This window comes from Phocoena sinus, chromosome 5, assembly GCF_008692025.1.
Source record: "Phocoena sinus isolate mPhoSin1 chromosome 5, mPhoSin1.pri, whole genome shotgun sequence".
In the NCBI taxonomy this organism is placed as follows: domain Eukaryota; kingdom Metazoa; phylum Chordata; class Mammalia; order Artiodactyla; family Phocoenidae; genus Phocoena; species Phocoena sinus.
The window spans coordinates 2,132,373-2,149,638 of NC_045767.1; the positions used below are offsets into that span (position 1 = coordinate 2,132,373).

Sequence of the window (17,266 nt, forward strand, 5' to 3'; positions counted from 1 at the left end):
AGATGTAAAAGAATGAAATTAGAACATTCTCTAAACCATATACGAAAATAAACTAAAAATGGATTGAAGACCTAAATGTAAGAACAGATACTATAAAACTCCTAGAGGAAAACATAGGCAGAATACTCTTTGACATAAATCACAGCAGTGTTTTTCTGGGTCTGTTTCCTAGAGTAATGGAATTAAAAGCTTTTGCACAGCAAAGGAAACCATAAAGAAAATGAAAAGACAGCCTACAGAATGGGAGAAAATATTTGCAAGTGACGAGACCGACAAGGGATTAATTCCCAAAATATACAAACAGCTCATACAGCTTCATGTAAAAAAAATATACAACCCAATCAAAAATGGGCAGAGACCTAAATAGACATTTCTCCAAAGAAGACATAGAGATAGCCAACAGGTACATGAAAAGATATTCATTATCACTAATTATTAGAGAAATGCAAATCAAAACTACAATGAGGTACCACCTCACACCAGTCAGAATGGCCATCATCAAAAAGTCTACAAATAATAAATGCTGGAGAGGGTGTGGAGAAAAGAGATCCCTCCTACGCTGTGGGTGGGAATGTAAATTGGTCCAGCCACTACGGAAAAGTGGAAGTGTGGAAGTTCCTTAAAAAACTGAAAATAGAGCTACCATACGATCCAGCAATCTCACTGCTGGGCATATATCCAGAGAAAAACGTGGTTTGAAAGGATACATGCACCCATATGTTCACTGCAGCACTACTTACAATAACCAAAACGTGGAAACAATCTAAATGCCCATCGACAGAGAAATGCTTAAAGAAGATGTGGTACATATATACGATGGAATACTATTCAGCCATAAAGAAGAATGAAATAATGACATTTGCAGCAACATGGATGGACCTAGAGATTATCATACTAAGTGAAGTAAGTCAGACGGAGAAAGACAAATATCGTATGTTAGCACTTATATGTGGAATCTTAAAAAGATGATACAAATGAACTCATTTACAAAACAGAAATAGATTCACAGACAAAGAAAACAAACTTATGGTTACCAAAGGGGAAAGAGCAGGAGAGGGATAAATTGGGAATTTGGGTTTAACAGATATACACACTATTATATATAAAACAGATAAACAAGGACCTACTGTATAGCACAGGGAACTATATTCAATGTCTCGTAATAACCTATAACCTATAATGGAAAAGAATCTGTAAATATATATATATATATATATATATATATATATATATATGTATGTGTATGTGTGAGTCACTGCTGTACACCTGAAACATTGTAAATCAACTATACCTCAATTTAAAAAAATTGAGGGTAATTTAACTTGAAAGAAATTTACATTTGTTTACAAATAGTTATCTAAGCTCTTTATTCATCTTGTGAAAGATGAGTATTTAGTAAGATACTAATAATTGGATTAAATGAGAGTGGTTTGGGTTGTATAATCCTGTGCATAGTAATATTTTTAGGTAACTGAAGATGAGGCTGAAATACTGGGGATGGAGACTGAATAATTGCAGTGGTGATTACTTATTGATTTAGTCTACAAAATAGAAATTGATTTTTTAACTTACAAAAATAAAGTTACAACAACAAAAAAATTACAGCTATACACAACATTATAAAGCCCAAGTGCTCATTGACCCACTGGCCTACAGGAGTGACACTGCTAACAGCTTGGTGTAGATTTTTATGTAGTGGTAGTATATTTGTTTATTTATTCATTTATAAATAAATAATTTTACGTATTTATTTATTTGGTGGCACCGGGTCTTAGTTGCAGCAGGTGGGCTCCTTAGTGGCAGCATGCCAGCTCCTTAGTTGTGGCATATGAACTCTTAGTTGAGGCATGCATGTGGGATCTAGTTCCCTGATCAGGGATCGAACCCAAGCCCCCTGCACTGGGAGCGCAGAGTCTTAACCACTGTGCTACCGGGGAAGTCCCCATAATGGTGTTTTTTTTGTTTTTGTTTTTTAATGGGAATTTAAAAACTAAACTAGAAAAATGTGAAACTTTACGCTACCGGAGAGCAGGACTGGCTTAGAGGTCTTGAACAGGGTCTGGGAAGAAGGAAAGCCCACCTCCAAGAGCACTGCTTGCTTAGAGCTCCGGGCATTTGGTTTCTTTTTGTTTTTTTGCTTTTTTAAATAAATTTATTTATTTTTGGCTGCGTTGGGTCTCTGTTGCTGTGCGTGGGCTTTCTCTAGTTGCGGCGAGCGGGGGCTACTCTTAGTTGCTGTGCGCGGGCTTCTCATTGCAGTGGCTTGTCTTGTTGTGGAGCACGGGCTCTAGGCACGCAGGCTTCAGTAGTGTTGGCTCTTGGGCTCAAGAGCGCAGGCTCAGTTGTTGTGGCGCACGGACTTAGTTGCTATGTGGCATGTGGGATCTTCCCGGATCAGGGCTCGAACCCTGTGCCCTGCATCGGCAGGCGGACTCTCAACCACTGCACCACCAGGGAAGCCCTGCTCCGGGCATTTGTGACCACCCAGCCTGTGCCCCTGACCAGGCTGCCTAGGAATCGCCTAAGTCTTGTTGCTGCTCCACGCTCAGGCTGGACCAGTTGCTTAAGAACTGGAGGTGGTAATGTTGCTGGGCAGGGTTCAGGTTTTGCCCTGAAATGCCATTTGAGAATATTCACAGCACTTAAAAAATATCTACTTGTGATCCTTATTTTATCAATACTGTAATATAGTAAAAGGTAAGTAAATAATACAGTAAACATGTTTGAAGGATGCACTGTTGTCTTGCTTTTGAAACTGAGTAGTTCATATTTTCACTGTATTTCGGGGATTCTTGCAGTTAAAACATTTGCTGATGGTGAATTTTGGGGTATTTTGCAAATATTTGATCCCATATTGAATGCTTTTCCTGACCCTTTGAAGAATGAGTGTTTCTTTGTCTTCAGCCTCAGTCAAGGGGGAGATTGGTGGTGAGCTGGCTGCCTCTTCTGGGGTCTCCACTCCTGGCTCAGCTGCCGACTCTGTGGGTCACGACATCATCACTGAGCAGCCCCGGTCACAGCACACACTTCAGACGGACTCGGTGGATCTGACCGGCTGTGACTTGACGAGTGGTGCCACTGACGGGGACGAGGAGGACATCTTGAGCCACAGCTCCAGCCAGATGAGCGCCGTCCCGTCTGACCCTGCCATGGACCTGAACGATGGGACCCAGGCCTCCTCTCCCATCAGTGACAGCTCCCAGACCACCACCGAGGGGCCCGATTCAGCCGTGACCCCTTCCGACAGTTCTGAAATTGTGAGTGGTTGGAGGGGGCAGCCCAGTTTCTTCAGAGGGGCCTTCCCTGGAGGCCCAGACCTGGACCCTCCTGCTGGTTCACTCCATTCATCTGACCCACTGATAATAGTGTAGAGGTCACCAGCTCAGATCCTTAACAGGCAGCTCGGCCCCATCTGAGTCCTTCACTGAAGGAAACAGCCCGGTGTCTTTTGTGCCGAACGTGGAGGTCAAAAGTGCATTAAAAATTTCTTAATATCTTGTTGGGCACAGGTTAGGTCATTGTTTAGAAAGTCCTTGAGGAGCCTGTTAGTAACAGATCTGTGGTCTTAATGCAGTATGATTAATGACATTAATACTGTGCATTATTTTAACACTTTTTGACTTTTCAAAACCTTTTACAACATATCCCATCTTGAGCATGGACCTGAGGGCCTCTTATCTCTGAGTTAGTGGACAAGAAACACCTCAAGAGTGGTCTAGAGCTTGGTACAGGTATATACCAAATTTTACAGCCCCATTTTATCGAAACAGTTTGTACTATTAATTGGTTTGCTGCTATTGAATGTATTTTATTAAGGATATATATATATTTTTTACTTAAATGAATACAGAAACTGTGCGTTACAGATCATGAGCTAAAGCACTGCAGCTCTCCACTTGTCACGTGGATGTGGTTCCTAATGGCCGAGTGGATGCCGCTTACTCGGCTGGAGAAGTGGGCTCACGGTTGGGGTTTTTAACTAGAAGACCTGGAGGAGGATAGGACAGATAACGGGAACGGTGGGAAATGATTTTAAGTCAGGAAAGGGTGAAGAGTGCTAACCAGTAGGCCGGGAGAAGAGAAGGTTGGGAAAGTGCCGGGCTCAGTAGCACGTTAAGTGTGCGGAGGAAGTTTCTGTTGTTTGCTTATTGCGCCAGCTTTCATCTTGCCTTTTTACAGTAGATAATTTCTGGGCAGGTTTGCTAGAAGTAGGACTGAATGACCATAGGAGGCTGTGAAAGCATCCCATCTGGGAGTGCTGCAGCAGCTGTATGTTGTGTGGTAGGGCTGGGCCAGGGACCCACGCCGGGCTGTAGCCTGCAGGGAACTAAACCTCTTCCCTTGATGCTTCTCACACTGGCAGAGTTCTTTCTGATTTATGAGGTGCTTCCATGTCCTTTATTTAGTCATTAGTTATTGGCTGAACAAATGTACTGAGCATCTGTTATGTTCCAGGGATTGTCCTACAAGCCGCAGATGAAGTAGAGGGCACAACATACAAAACTGCTCACACAAAGCTAATATATATATTTTTTAATTTAACTAATTAATTTATTTATTTTTGGCTGTGTTGGGTCTTCGTTTCTGTGCGAGGGCTTTCTCTAGTTGTGGCAAGTGGGGGCCACTCTTCATCACGGTGCGCGGGCCTCTCACTGTTGTGGCCTCTCTTGTTGCGGAGCACAAGCTCCAGACGCGCAGGCTCAGTAGTTGTGGCTCACGGGCCTAGTTGCTCCGTGGCATGTGGGATCTTCCCAGACCAGGGCTCGAACCCGTGTCCCCTGCATTGGCAGGCAGATTCTCAACCACTGCGCCACCAGGGAAGCCCAAAGCTAATATTTTAGAGTGGGACTCCTCAAACTCTTCCCATTTAGGGCCAGATAATAAATATCTTTGGCTTTGTGAACCATATGACCTGTGTTGTATACTCGTCTGTGCTGTTGAAGTGCCAGAGCAGCCGTAAATATGTAAATGAATGAGCATGACTGTGTTCCAATAAAACTTTATTTACAAAAACAGCTGGTGGGCCAGGTTTGGCACACCGACGTAGTTTGCCTGCCTCTGTTCTAGAGTGTGTGCCTGTGTGGGTGGGGCAGATGATGAGCCAGTGATCAACAGGTAAATAAACACATAGTCAGATAGCAATAAGTGCCATAGAGAAAAGTAAGCCAACTGTAGGGGGTCGGGATTGTCCTCACGAGAGAGCCCAGTGTGGGGCTTGTCTTGGAGGGAGCCCACCACGATGAGAATTCTGGCTCGGCCATTTACTAGCTGTGTAGCCTGGCACAGTTATGGCCCTTCTTGCCTCAGTTTTCTTATCCACGAAATGAAGATCATGACAGTACTTATGTTGTTAAGGCTTATGAGGATAAGGGAAATAATACATGTAATTACTTTTGAGCCTGCCTGGGGTGTAGTATGACATTCAAAAAATGTTGTTTTTTATTGTGGTGAAACTTCTCATTTTAGCCTGTGTGGGTTCTTTTTTTTTAAACAGTCTGGAGAATGGAGAAAATCATTTCTTTCTTGGTTGTTTTTGAGCAAGTAGCTCAGTTTCTTTTTAATTTAATTGGAGGGATTTGGGATGATTTTTTAAATGATACAGAATTTATTTCAGTAATAATTTAACTTGCCTACTGAAGGTACATCACTCAGTTTTTCAGGTCAATTACAATTGGATGTGAAAAATTTTGCTGTATGAAATCATAACCCACATATATGGCTAAATATATGAAATATTGGGCCCAAAACTTAGTTGGGTCATTTCTAACAGTTTAAGGGATAACCTCTTGGTAGACTTTTGTCTAAAAGATTCTTCCTCATTTTTGACTTACTGTAAAATTTGCTTGTGAACACAAAGACTTTTGTTTGGATTTTTTTTCTTTTTGTAATCAAAAAGAGAAATGTTCAGATTGGAATTGTTTTGGAATTTTTAGAGTTACAAAAGCTTTTTATAATGTAGCAGTAATGCGTGGTCAGTCAGCTCTTGATAATGTACACGCACACACCCACGTGTACTTGAAGAAGTGACCTTCGTGTTGGCGTGTGAGATGTGGTCCGTGTTATTTGTGGGGTTTTGCCTTTGCCTTCCACGTTGGAGGGCTTGCTCCTCGGTGGTAGCACTTCAGAACCCTCACAGCCCCTCTTGAACTGTTTAGGTATTAGATGGTGCCGACAGCCAGTACCCAGGGATGCAAGTGGGGCAGCCCCAGGACGAGGACGAGGACGCTGCTGTGGTTCTTCCTGATGAAGACACGGAGGCTTTCAGAAACTCTTCCATCGGTACGTTGACTTCAGGCCATGGACTACGGAGCGGCCTTGTCTTCAACCCTGACCTCTTATATCTCAGCTTCTGAGAAGAAATCTCCTGGTGTCTTTGTTTCCTGAGGTGTAAATAGCAAATGAGGAAAATCAATTGAGAAGTTATTATCCTTTTTTTAATCTAAATCCTGTGGTTTCATATTGACTTTGTGTAAATATGTGTATTTGTGTTTTAATTGGAAACTTGTCGCTTAACCTCTCTTTCTCTGATTTTGAAGCCCTTCAACAAGCACATTTGTTGCAAAGCATGGGCCACAGCAGGCAGCCCTCTGACAGCAGTATAGATAAATTTGTCTCAAGAGACGAAGCTGCTGAGCCAGGAGATCCGGAAAACAAGGTGAGACACTTAGGCCCGAGGCCGCTCAGCATCCCGAGCTCCCGTGAGTGTTCGGCAGTGCCCTGGCTGCTGCCTGTCCACCAAGCTCTTGGCTTTCCCGTCGCTGAGCTTTTGCTCAGCTGTCTCCCCTTCGCATATTGACCTCTTCCCGGGTCTGCTCTGGTTTTCTGCCTCTCCAGGTGTGAGCGCGTCCTCACCAGCTGGTGGTCATGCATGGCCTTGCAACCTTCTTGGTTTTGTTCCATTGAATTGATTTGTTTGTTTGTTTATTTATTGTGGTAAAATACTCATAACAAAATTTACCGTCGTAACCATTTTCAGGTGTACGGTTCAGTGGTGCTAAGTGCATTCACTGTTGTACAGCCGTCCCCACCATCCGTCCACAGAACTTCCTCATCTTCCCAACCTGGAACCTGTCCCCATTGGACACTAACCTCCCGTTCCCCCGGCCCCCGGCCCCTCTCACCCACCATTCTGCTTTCTGTCTCTATGGATTTGGTGACTCTAGGGACCTCATATACGTGGAACCATGCGGGATTTGTCCTTTTGTGACCGGCTTGTTTCACTCAGCAGAATGTCCTCAAAGTTCATCCGTGTTGTAGCAGGTGTTAGAACGTGTTTACTACATTTTGCTTTTCTTTCTCCTCATCTCTTAATGGACACTTGGGTTACTTCCACATTTTGTCTGTTGTAAACAATGCTGTTATCAGTGAGTGTACAAATACCTCTTCAAGACCCTGATTTCGTTTCTTTAGGGTATATGTCAGAAGTGGAATTGCTGGATCATGTGATAGTTCCGTTTTTAATTTTTTGAGGAAGCTCTGTACTGTTTTCCGCAGCAGCTACACCATTTTACATTCCTACCCACAGTGCACCAGCGTTCCATTTTCTCCACATCTTCGCCAGCGCTTGTTATTTTCTGCTTTTTTTGAGAGTGGCCATCACACTGGGTGTCAAGTGGTGTATCGCTGTGGTTTTGATTTGAATTTCCCTGATGATTAGTGATGTTGAGCATCTTTTCATGGGTGTATTGGCCATTCATATGCCTTCTTTGGAAAATGTCTATTCAAGTCCTTTGCCCATTTTTTAATCAGGTTGTTTGGGTTTTTTTGTTGCTGCTCACTTGTCCATTGAACTATTTTAAAATTATCTCTTTTGCCTACCTTTTCCATGTAAGTGTCCTGTATTCCCAGCTAAGTTTAAATTCCTTGAGGGCAGGAAGTAGTGTTTTGTACTTAGTCCCTCCATGATGCTCAGTTGCTGTAGCGACCTCGGCTGTTCCTTCTGGGCCCCCTCGCACCAGGCCCACCCCTCGCAGCTTTGGGCTCCCCCAGGCTCTTTCCTCTGCCCGAGGAGCTTCCCCCGGATGCCAGGTCTCAGCTGCCCTCCTGTGTGGCTCCCTCCCTGCCCGTTGGGCTCATCCCTGCCACAGCCCACACGGCCCCGGGTCAGGACTCCCTCTGGCTGGTCTGATTCTGCTCTGCCGTGGCCCGTGAGGTTGGGCGCCTGTGGGTGAAGGTAGGCGTCTCTGAATCCCAAGCGCCTGGCACAGCTGCTGTTCTGGAACCATTTGTTGGATGAACTAACGAATCAATGGGTGGGTTCCGTGATTATAAGACATACAAGTGTCAGTTTTTCTGTTCCAGCCCTGCCGGATCAAAGGCGACATTGGCCAGTCCAGTGATGAAGATTCTGCTCCTCTTGTCCATTGTGTCCGCCTTCTGTCCGCTTCATTTTTGCTAACTGGGGAAAAACATGGTAAGCGTAGAAAGGCAGGTGCAGCGTTGAAGGGAATGACTTTAGGTTTCAGAGGTCATCTTGGGAACCAGCTTCGTGCCTGTTTGCAGCAGACAGAGTGGAATCTGGGGACGAGCTTTGGTTTTCACTGACCGGTGCGGGAGGGAGGGGAAGACGGGAGCAGCTTGTTTAGTGGGTCTAGTTTTGTGTATTTGGAAGCTAGATATGTGCTGCTTTGAAGCTGAAGGTGACCCAGGTGTATTTGTTTGCAGCCTTGGTTCCGGATAGGGATGTGAGGGTCAGCGTGAAGGCACTGGCGCTCAGCTGTGTTGGAGCTGCTGTGGCCCTTCACCCTGAATCTTTCTTCGGCAGACTTTACAGAGCACCGCTTGACACCATGGAATACCCTGGTACGTTCAAAGTTTGTATCTTATTCCTCACGTGCAGTCATTATTTTGAAAACTATTTCAGACCGTCTTGACTATTTTAGTTTTAGAGCACTAAGTTTTCTTAGCTAATTTGCGGCATTTGAGGTGTGTTCTCCATAAAACTCATAGTCATGTTTTTAGCTTCCTGGACCCCCTGCAGATGCAGTGGTTAGTTGAAACACATACAACAAAGCGATAGAAATCTGGGAACGTCAGAGCTTATTTGCATATGAATTGGATTTATACCAAAAGCACAAATTGTATATAATCAAAATTGCTTTGGGCCACAGCACCCAGGCCAGGTGTTCACACTCAGAGCCAGTGGGCACCGAGACCAGCTGGGGCAGCAGCGAGCCAGTCTCCTGTCATGCACGTTCTGGGGCGTATTCCCACGATAGGGTGAGCGGTGGGAAGACTCGCTGCCCTAAGGTTATCCTCCCGCCTGCTCTCTGTCTTTCCTTGGGCAAGGGGACAACCCATGCTTTTGAATTTATATTAGGTACGTATGGACAAGTTTGAGGTTCTCTAATAATTTTTTGAGGTGAAACCTTGGAATTTTGATTATGGCTGACAACCTGGAATTATAATCCAGAAAATCTGTCATGTTGAAGGATGAATATAGAATCTTTAAACCCCGAAACGTTTTTACCACTGATGGTTATTGTATTCCAGTCTTTTCTAGATTAGGATCACTGGCTCGCCCTCTTTTTCTTTCCTGAGAATTCAGCCTTTGCCCAGAGTTAGAACGTTGACGGTAGGGACTTGTACAGTGGCCGGCCATCTCTCTCCACAGAGGAGCAGTACGTGTCAGACATCTTGAACTACATCGACCATGGGGACCCACAGGTCAGAGGAGCCACAGCTATCCTCTGTGGGACCCTTGTCTCCTCCATCCTCAGCAGGTCCCGCTTCCACGTGGGAGACTGGATGGGCACCGTCAGAACCCTGACAGGTAACGTCGAGTGTTCAGTTTTCAGTGTTGTCTCTTCCAGATGGCATTCTCATGTTCAGGTTCACATGAAGGTGTTTGTTCCTTGCTCTTCCGATCAGGAAATACATTTTCTCTGGCGGACTGCATTCCCCTGCTGCAGAAAACTTTGAAGGATGAATCTTCTGTTACTTGCAAGTTGGCTTGTACAGCTGTGAGGGTGAGCATAGTCATTTGTGGAAATCACTTCTTTGATTAGTGGAAATTTTACCAATGTTACAGTTAAAATTGGAGCTTAACATTAAATATTTCCAGATATTCTAAACAATAATAAACATCTGTGTATCCACCCCTCAGCCTTAGAGGGAAAACATTGCCAACAGTTAAGGTTTAATAGACTTTGATTTAGATCTCAGAATATTTGTTTGAAGTATACCTTCCCTAAAGGGTGTCTGTACCTTGCTCACATTAAGTGTAAAACCTGTTGAATTAAAAAAAACAACAACTCTTTCAGGCCCATAGAATGGATAGAGTTAAAGTGAGGCATAGGGGTTATTTAATCCCCTTTGTTTTTTGTGTCGAGGGAGAGCCCCAGTCCTTTATGTGGTAGGAAACTTTATATCAGCTGGTTCATAAATCACAACTGGCTAGTCAACAGCAGTCCAAGTTAACCAGTAAAAATCAAAACAAAACCCCTACAATTGTCAGATTTATGGGATACCGTCTCTTTGGCCCAGCCAGAATTGTTCCTCAGTTCGAGTTGTTTGCCAAGTTTCAGTCAGCCTGTCTTTGCTGGAGCAGAAGGAAGGGGGTTGGAGGCAGGCAGCAGGCCGTGTGTGGAACTGCCCACGAGTGTGCTCAGGGCTCGGGGGAGGGTGCAGCCTCGGAAGCCCCGTCCTGTCCGCTCGTGCGGCCAAGGGCAGGGTCACGTCAGGAAGGGCTCGGGTGCTGTGTCCCGTGTGCTGGGCCCGCGGCTGAGCTCGGGTTTAGCGGTGGCGGTGTGGCGTGTGGTCGGTGATGGCGAGGCTGGTGTCCGGGAGGAGAGGCCAGGGGAGAGGCAGAGACGGGGGGAAGAGAACAGTTTTGTGGAAGGGACACATTTACTTTGCAACTCGAGTTTATGGAGGTGAGCGTATATGATAAGTGTTTCTGAGAGATGTGGAAACAGGGCAGCATCCCTGTCGCTGTTAAAGGAAGACGGAGCGGGGACGGTGGGAGGGGTCGGTGTGGGAGGGGTCGGCGGAGGCCCACCTGCCGCCCGCTGTGCCTTCCAGCTCTGCGTCATGAGTCTCTGCAGCAGCAGCTACAGCGAGTGGGGGCTGCAGCTCCTCACCGACATGCTGGCCCTGCGGAGCAGCTCCTACTGGCTGGTGAGGACGGAGCTTCTGGAGACCGTGGCAGAGATCGACTTCAGGTGAGCGAGTCGGGCTCGTTGGGTCGGTGAACCACAGCCGCTCCCAAGTCTGAACAGGCGTTGGAAGGCCCGGTCCCCTGGGGCCAGTAGTGACGCTTATCAAGTGACCCGTGTCAGCATCGGAGTGGTTTGCACGGCTGCCGCTGCCCGTCTCCTCCTCGACTTTGCCTCCTTCCTGGAATGTTTACGTACAGGCAGAGGAGTGGGGTTTTCCAGTAGTCTTAGTCATCTAGGTGTTCTGGGTGGTGTGAATAAAAGAGCTCGAACTTCTAAGACAGTGAAGCTTGTGTCACTTGTGCTTGTTTAAACGAGTGTACTTAGCACTGTACTGAACTTAGCTGATCTGTATTGTGTTGCAGTTAAAAATAACTTCTGACGCCTTGCAGTTTTCATTTTCTAAGACTAAGTTTTCTTTCCAGGTGATTTCTCTCCATGCTTTCTTTTAGACGGGAAATTGTCCTTTATTGTCCGGGAATATTGTGCTTTTAAGCCGCCATTTATAGACTGCTTGTTGCGTGCCAGGCTGGGCTAGGTGACCTCACAACATCTCCATGAAGTCGGGGTTGCTTTCACCTACGCCTCGCAGACAGGACCCTGAGCGGGGCGGGCGGGGACCTTCCGGTCTTGGGGAGGCGCCAGAGTCTCAGCCCCCTCCCCACAGTCTGCCCCTCTGAGCTGATTCTGTAGGGCACTTGGGTCTTTCAAAATAACAGCCGCTTATATCCATTTTGAAGGAAACTAGTTTCCTGAGTAGTGTCTGACTGAGTCTGGAGTCAGGAGAGCAGTGTAAATTCTACTTGTTTGGAAAACGTGAGTCTTTCTGCTGTTTTAAGCAAGGCTGCCTCAGAGTCTTCCCTGGCTCTTGGTTAATGTGCTGGAACCGGCCGTCTTCCTTGCTCTGTCAGTCGTGCAGGCCATCAGCGGGTGTTTGTTCAGTAACTAAATTGTTTCATTGTGAAATATGTTCTTTTGTGTTAGGTTGGTGAGCTTTTTGGAGGCAAAAGCAGAAAACCTACACAGAAGGGCCCATCATTATACAGGGGTAAGCCCTTCATTTTTGTGAGGCCGTGATTTAACTTCCAGGAAGTGCACTTTCCTAGTGGAGTAGAATGTCTTGGAATGAATTCTGTCCTAGATTTATTTCACATGAAGTATTTATTGACATCATGAAAGTTGTGATTGTATGCGTGACTTTAGGACTAGTGATGTTGAGTTCTCCCTCACTGGCTTTCCAAAATATCTGGCCTAAAACTTAGTTAATATATCTGTTTTTATTATCCTTCTTTCCAAAGCTTTTAAAACTGCAAGAACGAGTGCTCAATAACATTGTCATCTATTTGCTTGGGGATGAAGACCCCAGGGTGCGCCATGTTGCTGCAGCTTCGTTAACGAGGTACTTACCAAGTATTTTATCTCTTTTCACTTTCTTGGTTAAAGTACTAAATGATATGAGAATGGGAAGAGAGGGGAAAATTCAGAGGACGTGGGGCAGTATTCCTCAATCTTTTGAGCTCACAGTCAGCTACTCTTAAACTATCAAAAAAGGTATTTTTCACTACCTTAAGGGTCTAAAATGGAAATTTAAACAACAAAGTACTAGCTTCATATTATAAAAGTAATGCACTTTCATGGCCAGAATTTTGAAATATGGAGACTAGCACTGGAAAAATCACCTTCGGTTCTACCATTGGAGATAACCACTGTTAACATTTTTTCCTGTATATCCTATGTACAAGTTTCTTTTTCAAAATTGGGACAAAATGTACATGCAGTTCTGTTATCTGATAATTTCCACATAATGTACTATTAGCATCTTCCTGTTGGAAATACTCCTCTAAAAAAGAAATTTTAACTGGCATTGTTGTCTGGGGCGACACCCTCTGTTCAAGTATATTCCTATTTCCGTACTGAAGTGCATGACATTTCATATAGTGTGAGATAAATAAAGCCTGTAAATATTGTTTTAAAATTTTTTTAGTTAGTGGCCACTTTTTCACTATGTAGTTGTGATAAATTTTTATATAAATATTATTTGGTTGGATATTAAATCTTTATTGATTTAAATAATGAATAGTGGTTCGGTGACTGTTGTTATACATAAATGTTTATGTGTAATTTTTTTTCTTAGAATTAATTTCTGGAGGTTGAGTTACTAGGCCAGGCAAGCTTTCTGATTTTCCCTAGTAGCTTTATTGAGGTATAATTTTATATCTCTAAAATTTACTCATTTTAAGCGTACAGTTAAATGAGTTTTGGTAAATTTACAGAGTTGTGCAACCTTCACCACAATCCAATTTTACAACATTTCCATCATCTCAAAAAGGTCTTTTGTGCCCATTTGCAATAATTCCCAATTCCCACCTGGCCACAGGCAACCACTAATCTGTTTCCTGACTTTAGAGATTTGCCTTTTCTACATGTTCTGTATAAATGAGGTCACATAATAAATAGATGGGACTTTTGCGTCTGGCTTCTTCTGCTTAGTTTTTGAGATTCATCCATGCTACGTGGTGTGTTTGTTCCTTTCATTGTTGAATAGTATTCTGTTACATAGATAATACTCTATTTTATTTATACATTCACCAGGTGGTATTATTATTTTCACTTTTTGACTACTATGAATCATGCTTTTCGTTTCTCATGGGTAGATACCTAGAAGTGGATTTTTATGGGTTTTGGTACTTACTGTGAAATTACTGTCCAGAAACAGATCAGTTTATGCTCCCACTCCCAGAATATGATTGTGCCTGATTCTTCTCACCAAAGCAGTATTTCAAAAGAAGTTAAATATGTGTTCAGGCACTCATTGGTATTTCTTATTAAAGTAACTTTTATCTTGTTTTAAAAGTAATGTTTACTGAACAAGGTTTAGGAAAAATGTGAAGAAGGAAATAAAAATCTTTGTAATCAAACTGCTCAAAAGAAAACCAGTTACATTTCGGTGGATATTCTTTCGGTTTTCAGTGTGGTCATTTGCATGTCTTTGATTACTTGTGAGGTGTACCTTTTCATGGATTTAACTGGATTTATATAACTTACTTGATCAAAGATCTTGGATCTTTACCATTTTCTGTGAATGATAGTAAGTAGTTTATTAAACCTTAGGAAAAAATTATACTTACGACCAGGTCTTCATGGAGGAAAGAGACTTTAACTAAAGACACTGGGTTTGCAAACTAATGTGATAAAACACTTGACTGTTTCTAAAAGTTATGGGCCCGTCTGTAGGTGTGTGAGTGCTCACACAGGGCGTGTGCCGAGTGCTGACTGCAGGGAGGAGCCCGTGTGCCCCCTGCATTCTGCCTCTGAGTTCACTTTGGATTTGTGAGGGACCTCAGCTGGAGCTCTGCACCTGGGAGTGTGTGGGACGGTTTTGCAGACAAAATTGCAGAAGAGAGTAAGGGACAGCCCCTGGCATTCAGATCTGCCCTGTACTCAGTGCTTCCTGTGCACCTTGGCTTCACGCACTTGTCGATGCTGATCAAGATGGTTAGAAAGAGAACTTTCAAGGTTTTTAAAATCAAAGCATTTAATTATGTGTAGAGAGATGTATGTAACTGCATGACAGACAGGAAGAGAGTCCAGCGCCTGGTCTTTTCAGAGCGGGTGTGTGGGGGAGTGGCCCTGTGATCGGAGCCTCTGCTCTTAATTCCCCTGACGAAGGAAGTGTCTGTGGGTAGCCGGAGGGAGGGGATCACAGGTGGGTTTCAGGTACTTTCTAAGGGAAATAAACCTTGCTTTTATGTCAGGCTTGTCCCGAAGCTGTTTTATAAGTGCGACCAAGGACAGGCTGACGCAGTCGTGGCCATGGCGAGAGGTCAAAGCAGCGTTCACCTGAAGCCTCTCATGCACGAGGCGCAGCCTCCATCTCACTTCTCCGCCAGCACCATAACCAGGTACCCCTGCTAGCCGAGGAAAGTGTGCCCTGGGCTCACTCTAAAGCCTCGTGTTTTCTAGAGAAAACGCTTGGAATAGGCGTTCCTCCCTCGATGGGGCGCTTCTCTTCTTCAGGGTCTACCACCCCGCCTCTTTACTTAAGCTCTGCTGCGGCCACACAGCAGTGACCTCGTAAATCGTATGATCTGTTTGTTATGAGCCACATACCGACGGCTGTATTTTTCTCTAGGACTCTAATGCTATGTCTTCTCTAAAAATTGGTCCTTAAAATTTTCACTTTATTTGTGTTACCTATGAAGAGTATAGTTATGTCATGACATTAATGTTTAGGTGAGCAGGTTGTTAAAGAGTGTCAGTGTTATTTAGGGTTGTCGCTAGTTCAGTGATGTGCAATTATTATTATTCACATTTTTGTGTGAGAGTCTTTTAAATACAATTTCAGATGGTTGTACACAGCCCATTCTTTTCTATGTCTTTTAGACTAGAAGACTAACATAGACTGTTTTTTATTGTTGAGGACAGGACACTGAGGGAAACAAAAGTGAATCAACGCTAATCCTGCCTGGGCTTCATTTATGTAGTTGGGGAATTAGAATTTGTATGTAACTACAAGGAGGGATTGAAATTGACACGTGCCATGAATGGAGTATGGAAAAGTGGCAGTACTGTAGTGGGAAAGGACTTTATTTTGTCCAGAATCAGGAGTAGATTCATGAAGCATTTCTTTTAACTTAAAGCTTGAAAAATGGGCAACTTTGGACACGTAGAGAGATTGCAGGCAAGGCTGTGTTGAAGAGAGCATTGCTCCAGTGCTGTGGTGTTGGGAACTGGAGGAGGAGAGGGGTGATTTCAGCCATTTTCCTAGAATAATGACCACATTTATTCCCAGTCTTTCTTTAACTTAAACGTCAAGACTGCTTTAACCTCTTGTAGCCTTTAATCTTAAAATTTTAAGTGCCATTTGAATTTTGAAAATGTCATAAGCTTCAGTGGTAGATTATAAGTCTCCACATCTCTTTCTCATTAGAATATATAGAGGCTATAACCTACTACCAAGCATAACAGACGTCACTATGGAAAATAACCTTTCGAGAGTCATTGCAGCAGTTTCTCATGAGCTAATCACATCAACCACGAGGGCGCTCACAGTAAGACTCTTTTGGTTGGTCTTAATGAGGTTACTTTTCAGTAGTTTGGTCAATTCTTAACGGTAGGATGCTTGTATTAGAGCTCTTATATGTGCGGCTTGCTAAGAAATTGTGCTTCTGTGAATAAAACCTGGGTTTATTCCAATGGGAATGGAAACAACTTTTTTTTTTCTGAACATTAAATATGTTCATTGTAAAAAACTTCAGCCAGGGGAACTCCCCAGCGGTCCGGTGGTTAGGAATTGGCGCTTTCACTGCCGCGGGCCTGGGTTCAGTCCCTGGCTGGGAACTAAGATCCCACAAGCCGCGCGTCGCGGCCAAAAAATTAAAATCAATCAATCAGCCAGTCTAGGAAGACATAACAAAGAAAAGAAAAACTACCATAATCTGAATTGGTAGTATATCAGAAGTTTAAAATATCTCTGGAATAATTGACTCAGTGACTTTATAATACATACGAAGCGGAAAAAAATCAGAAATGCCAACAAAGATTTTTGTGTAATGTGATTCTCTGTATCATTATTTGTGATGCTGAAATTGTAAAAGAACCATAATGTCCAAGAGTCCAAAACTGATTAAGTTCTGCTTATAACTAAATTCTGTATAGATGGTGACATGTTTATTATGCACTTCCTAACACGATGCTTTGGAGGATTTGGAACAATCTGTAGAATGACCATCTGGATTATGATGAGTGAGAAAAGGCGCAGTACAAAACTGTGTATGCCTGTGCCCAGACAGATCTTGCTTATGAAAAATAATGTTCACATTAAACACATTTCTTACATACTTAAGAAAATGATTGGCAGAAAATTTCCAAAATAAATTTTAGGATTATGCTTTTTAAGATATTCACAAATTTTCTAAAATGAACAAGTCTAACTTCCATAATCAGAAAAAAAGAACGTTATACGAAAGCAGTGCCAGTTTGCTGATTACCAGGTTAAATCCTGTCATTTATTTTATGTGACAGAAGGAATGCTTTCATGTTGTGAAGACTCAGGCAATTATGATTAGACGATCTTGATAAGTATATAAGTGCCTTTCAAACTTAAATAT

General features: G+C 43.5%; 1 protein-coding gene across 6 annotated transcripts in view; it reads left to right on the forward strand.

Annotated features, from left to right (window-relative positions):
• Positions 1-17,266, forward strand: part of HTT (huntingtin) — a 137,784-nt gene that overhangs the window by 44,866 nt on the left and 75,652 nt on the right. For all 6 annotated transcript variants that reach the window (XR_004349927.1, XM_032632142.1, XM_032632144.1 and 3 more), the window contains 12 exons: positions 2,905-3,257; positions 6,156-6,279; positions 6,537-6,655; positions 8,302-8,413; positions 8,665-8,802; positions 9,614-9,772; positions 9,871-9,968; positions 11,023-11,162; positions 12,141-12,204; positions 12,455-12,555; positions 14,912-15,058; positions 16,087-16,207. Coding sequence is in view for 5 of the 6 variants with exons in the window: in XM_032632142.1 (XP_032488033.1) it covers positions 2,905-3,257; positions 6,156-6,279; positions 6,537-6,655; positions 8,302-8,413; positions 8,665-8,802; positions 9,614-9,772; positions 9,871-9,968; positions 11,023-11,162; positions 12,141-12,204; positions 12,455-12,555; positions 14,912-15,058; positions 16,087-16,207 (1,676 nt within the window). In the remaining variant the exon portion in view is untranslated. The remainder of the gene's footprint in view (positions 1-2,904; positions 3,258-6,155; positions 6,280-6,536; positions 6,656-8,301; positions 8,414-8,664; positions 8,803-9,613; positions 9,773-9,870; positions 9,969-11,022; positions 11,163-12,140; positions 12,205-12,454; positions 12,556-14,911; positions 15,059-16,086; positions 16,208-17,266) is intronic.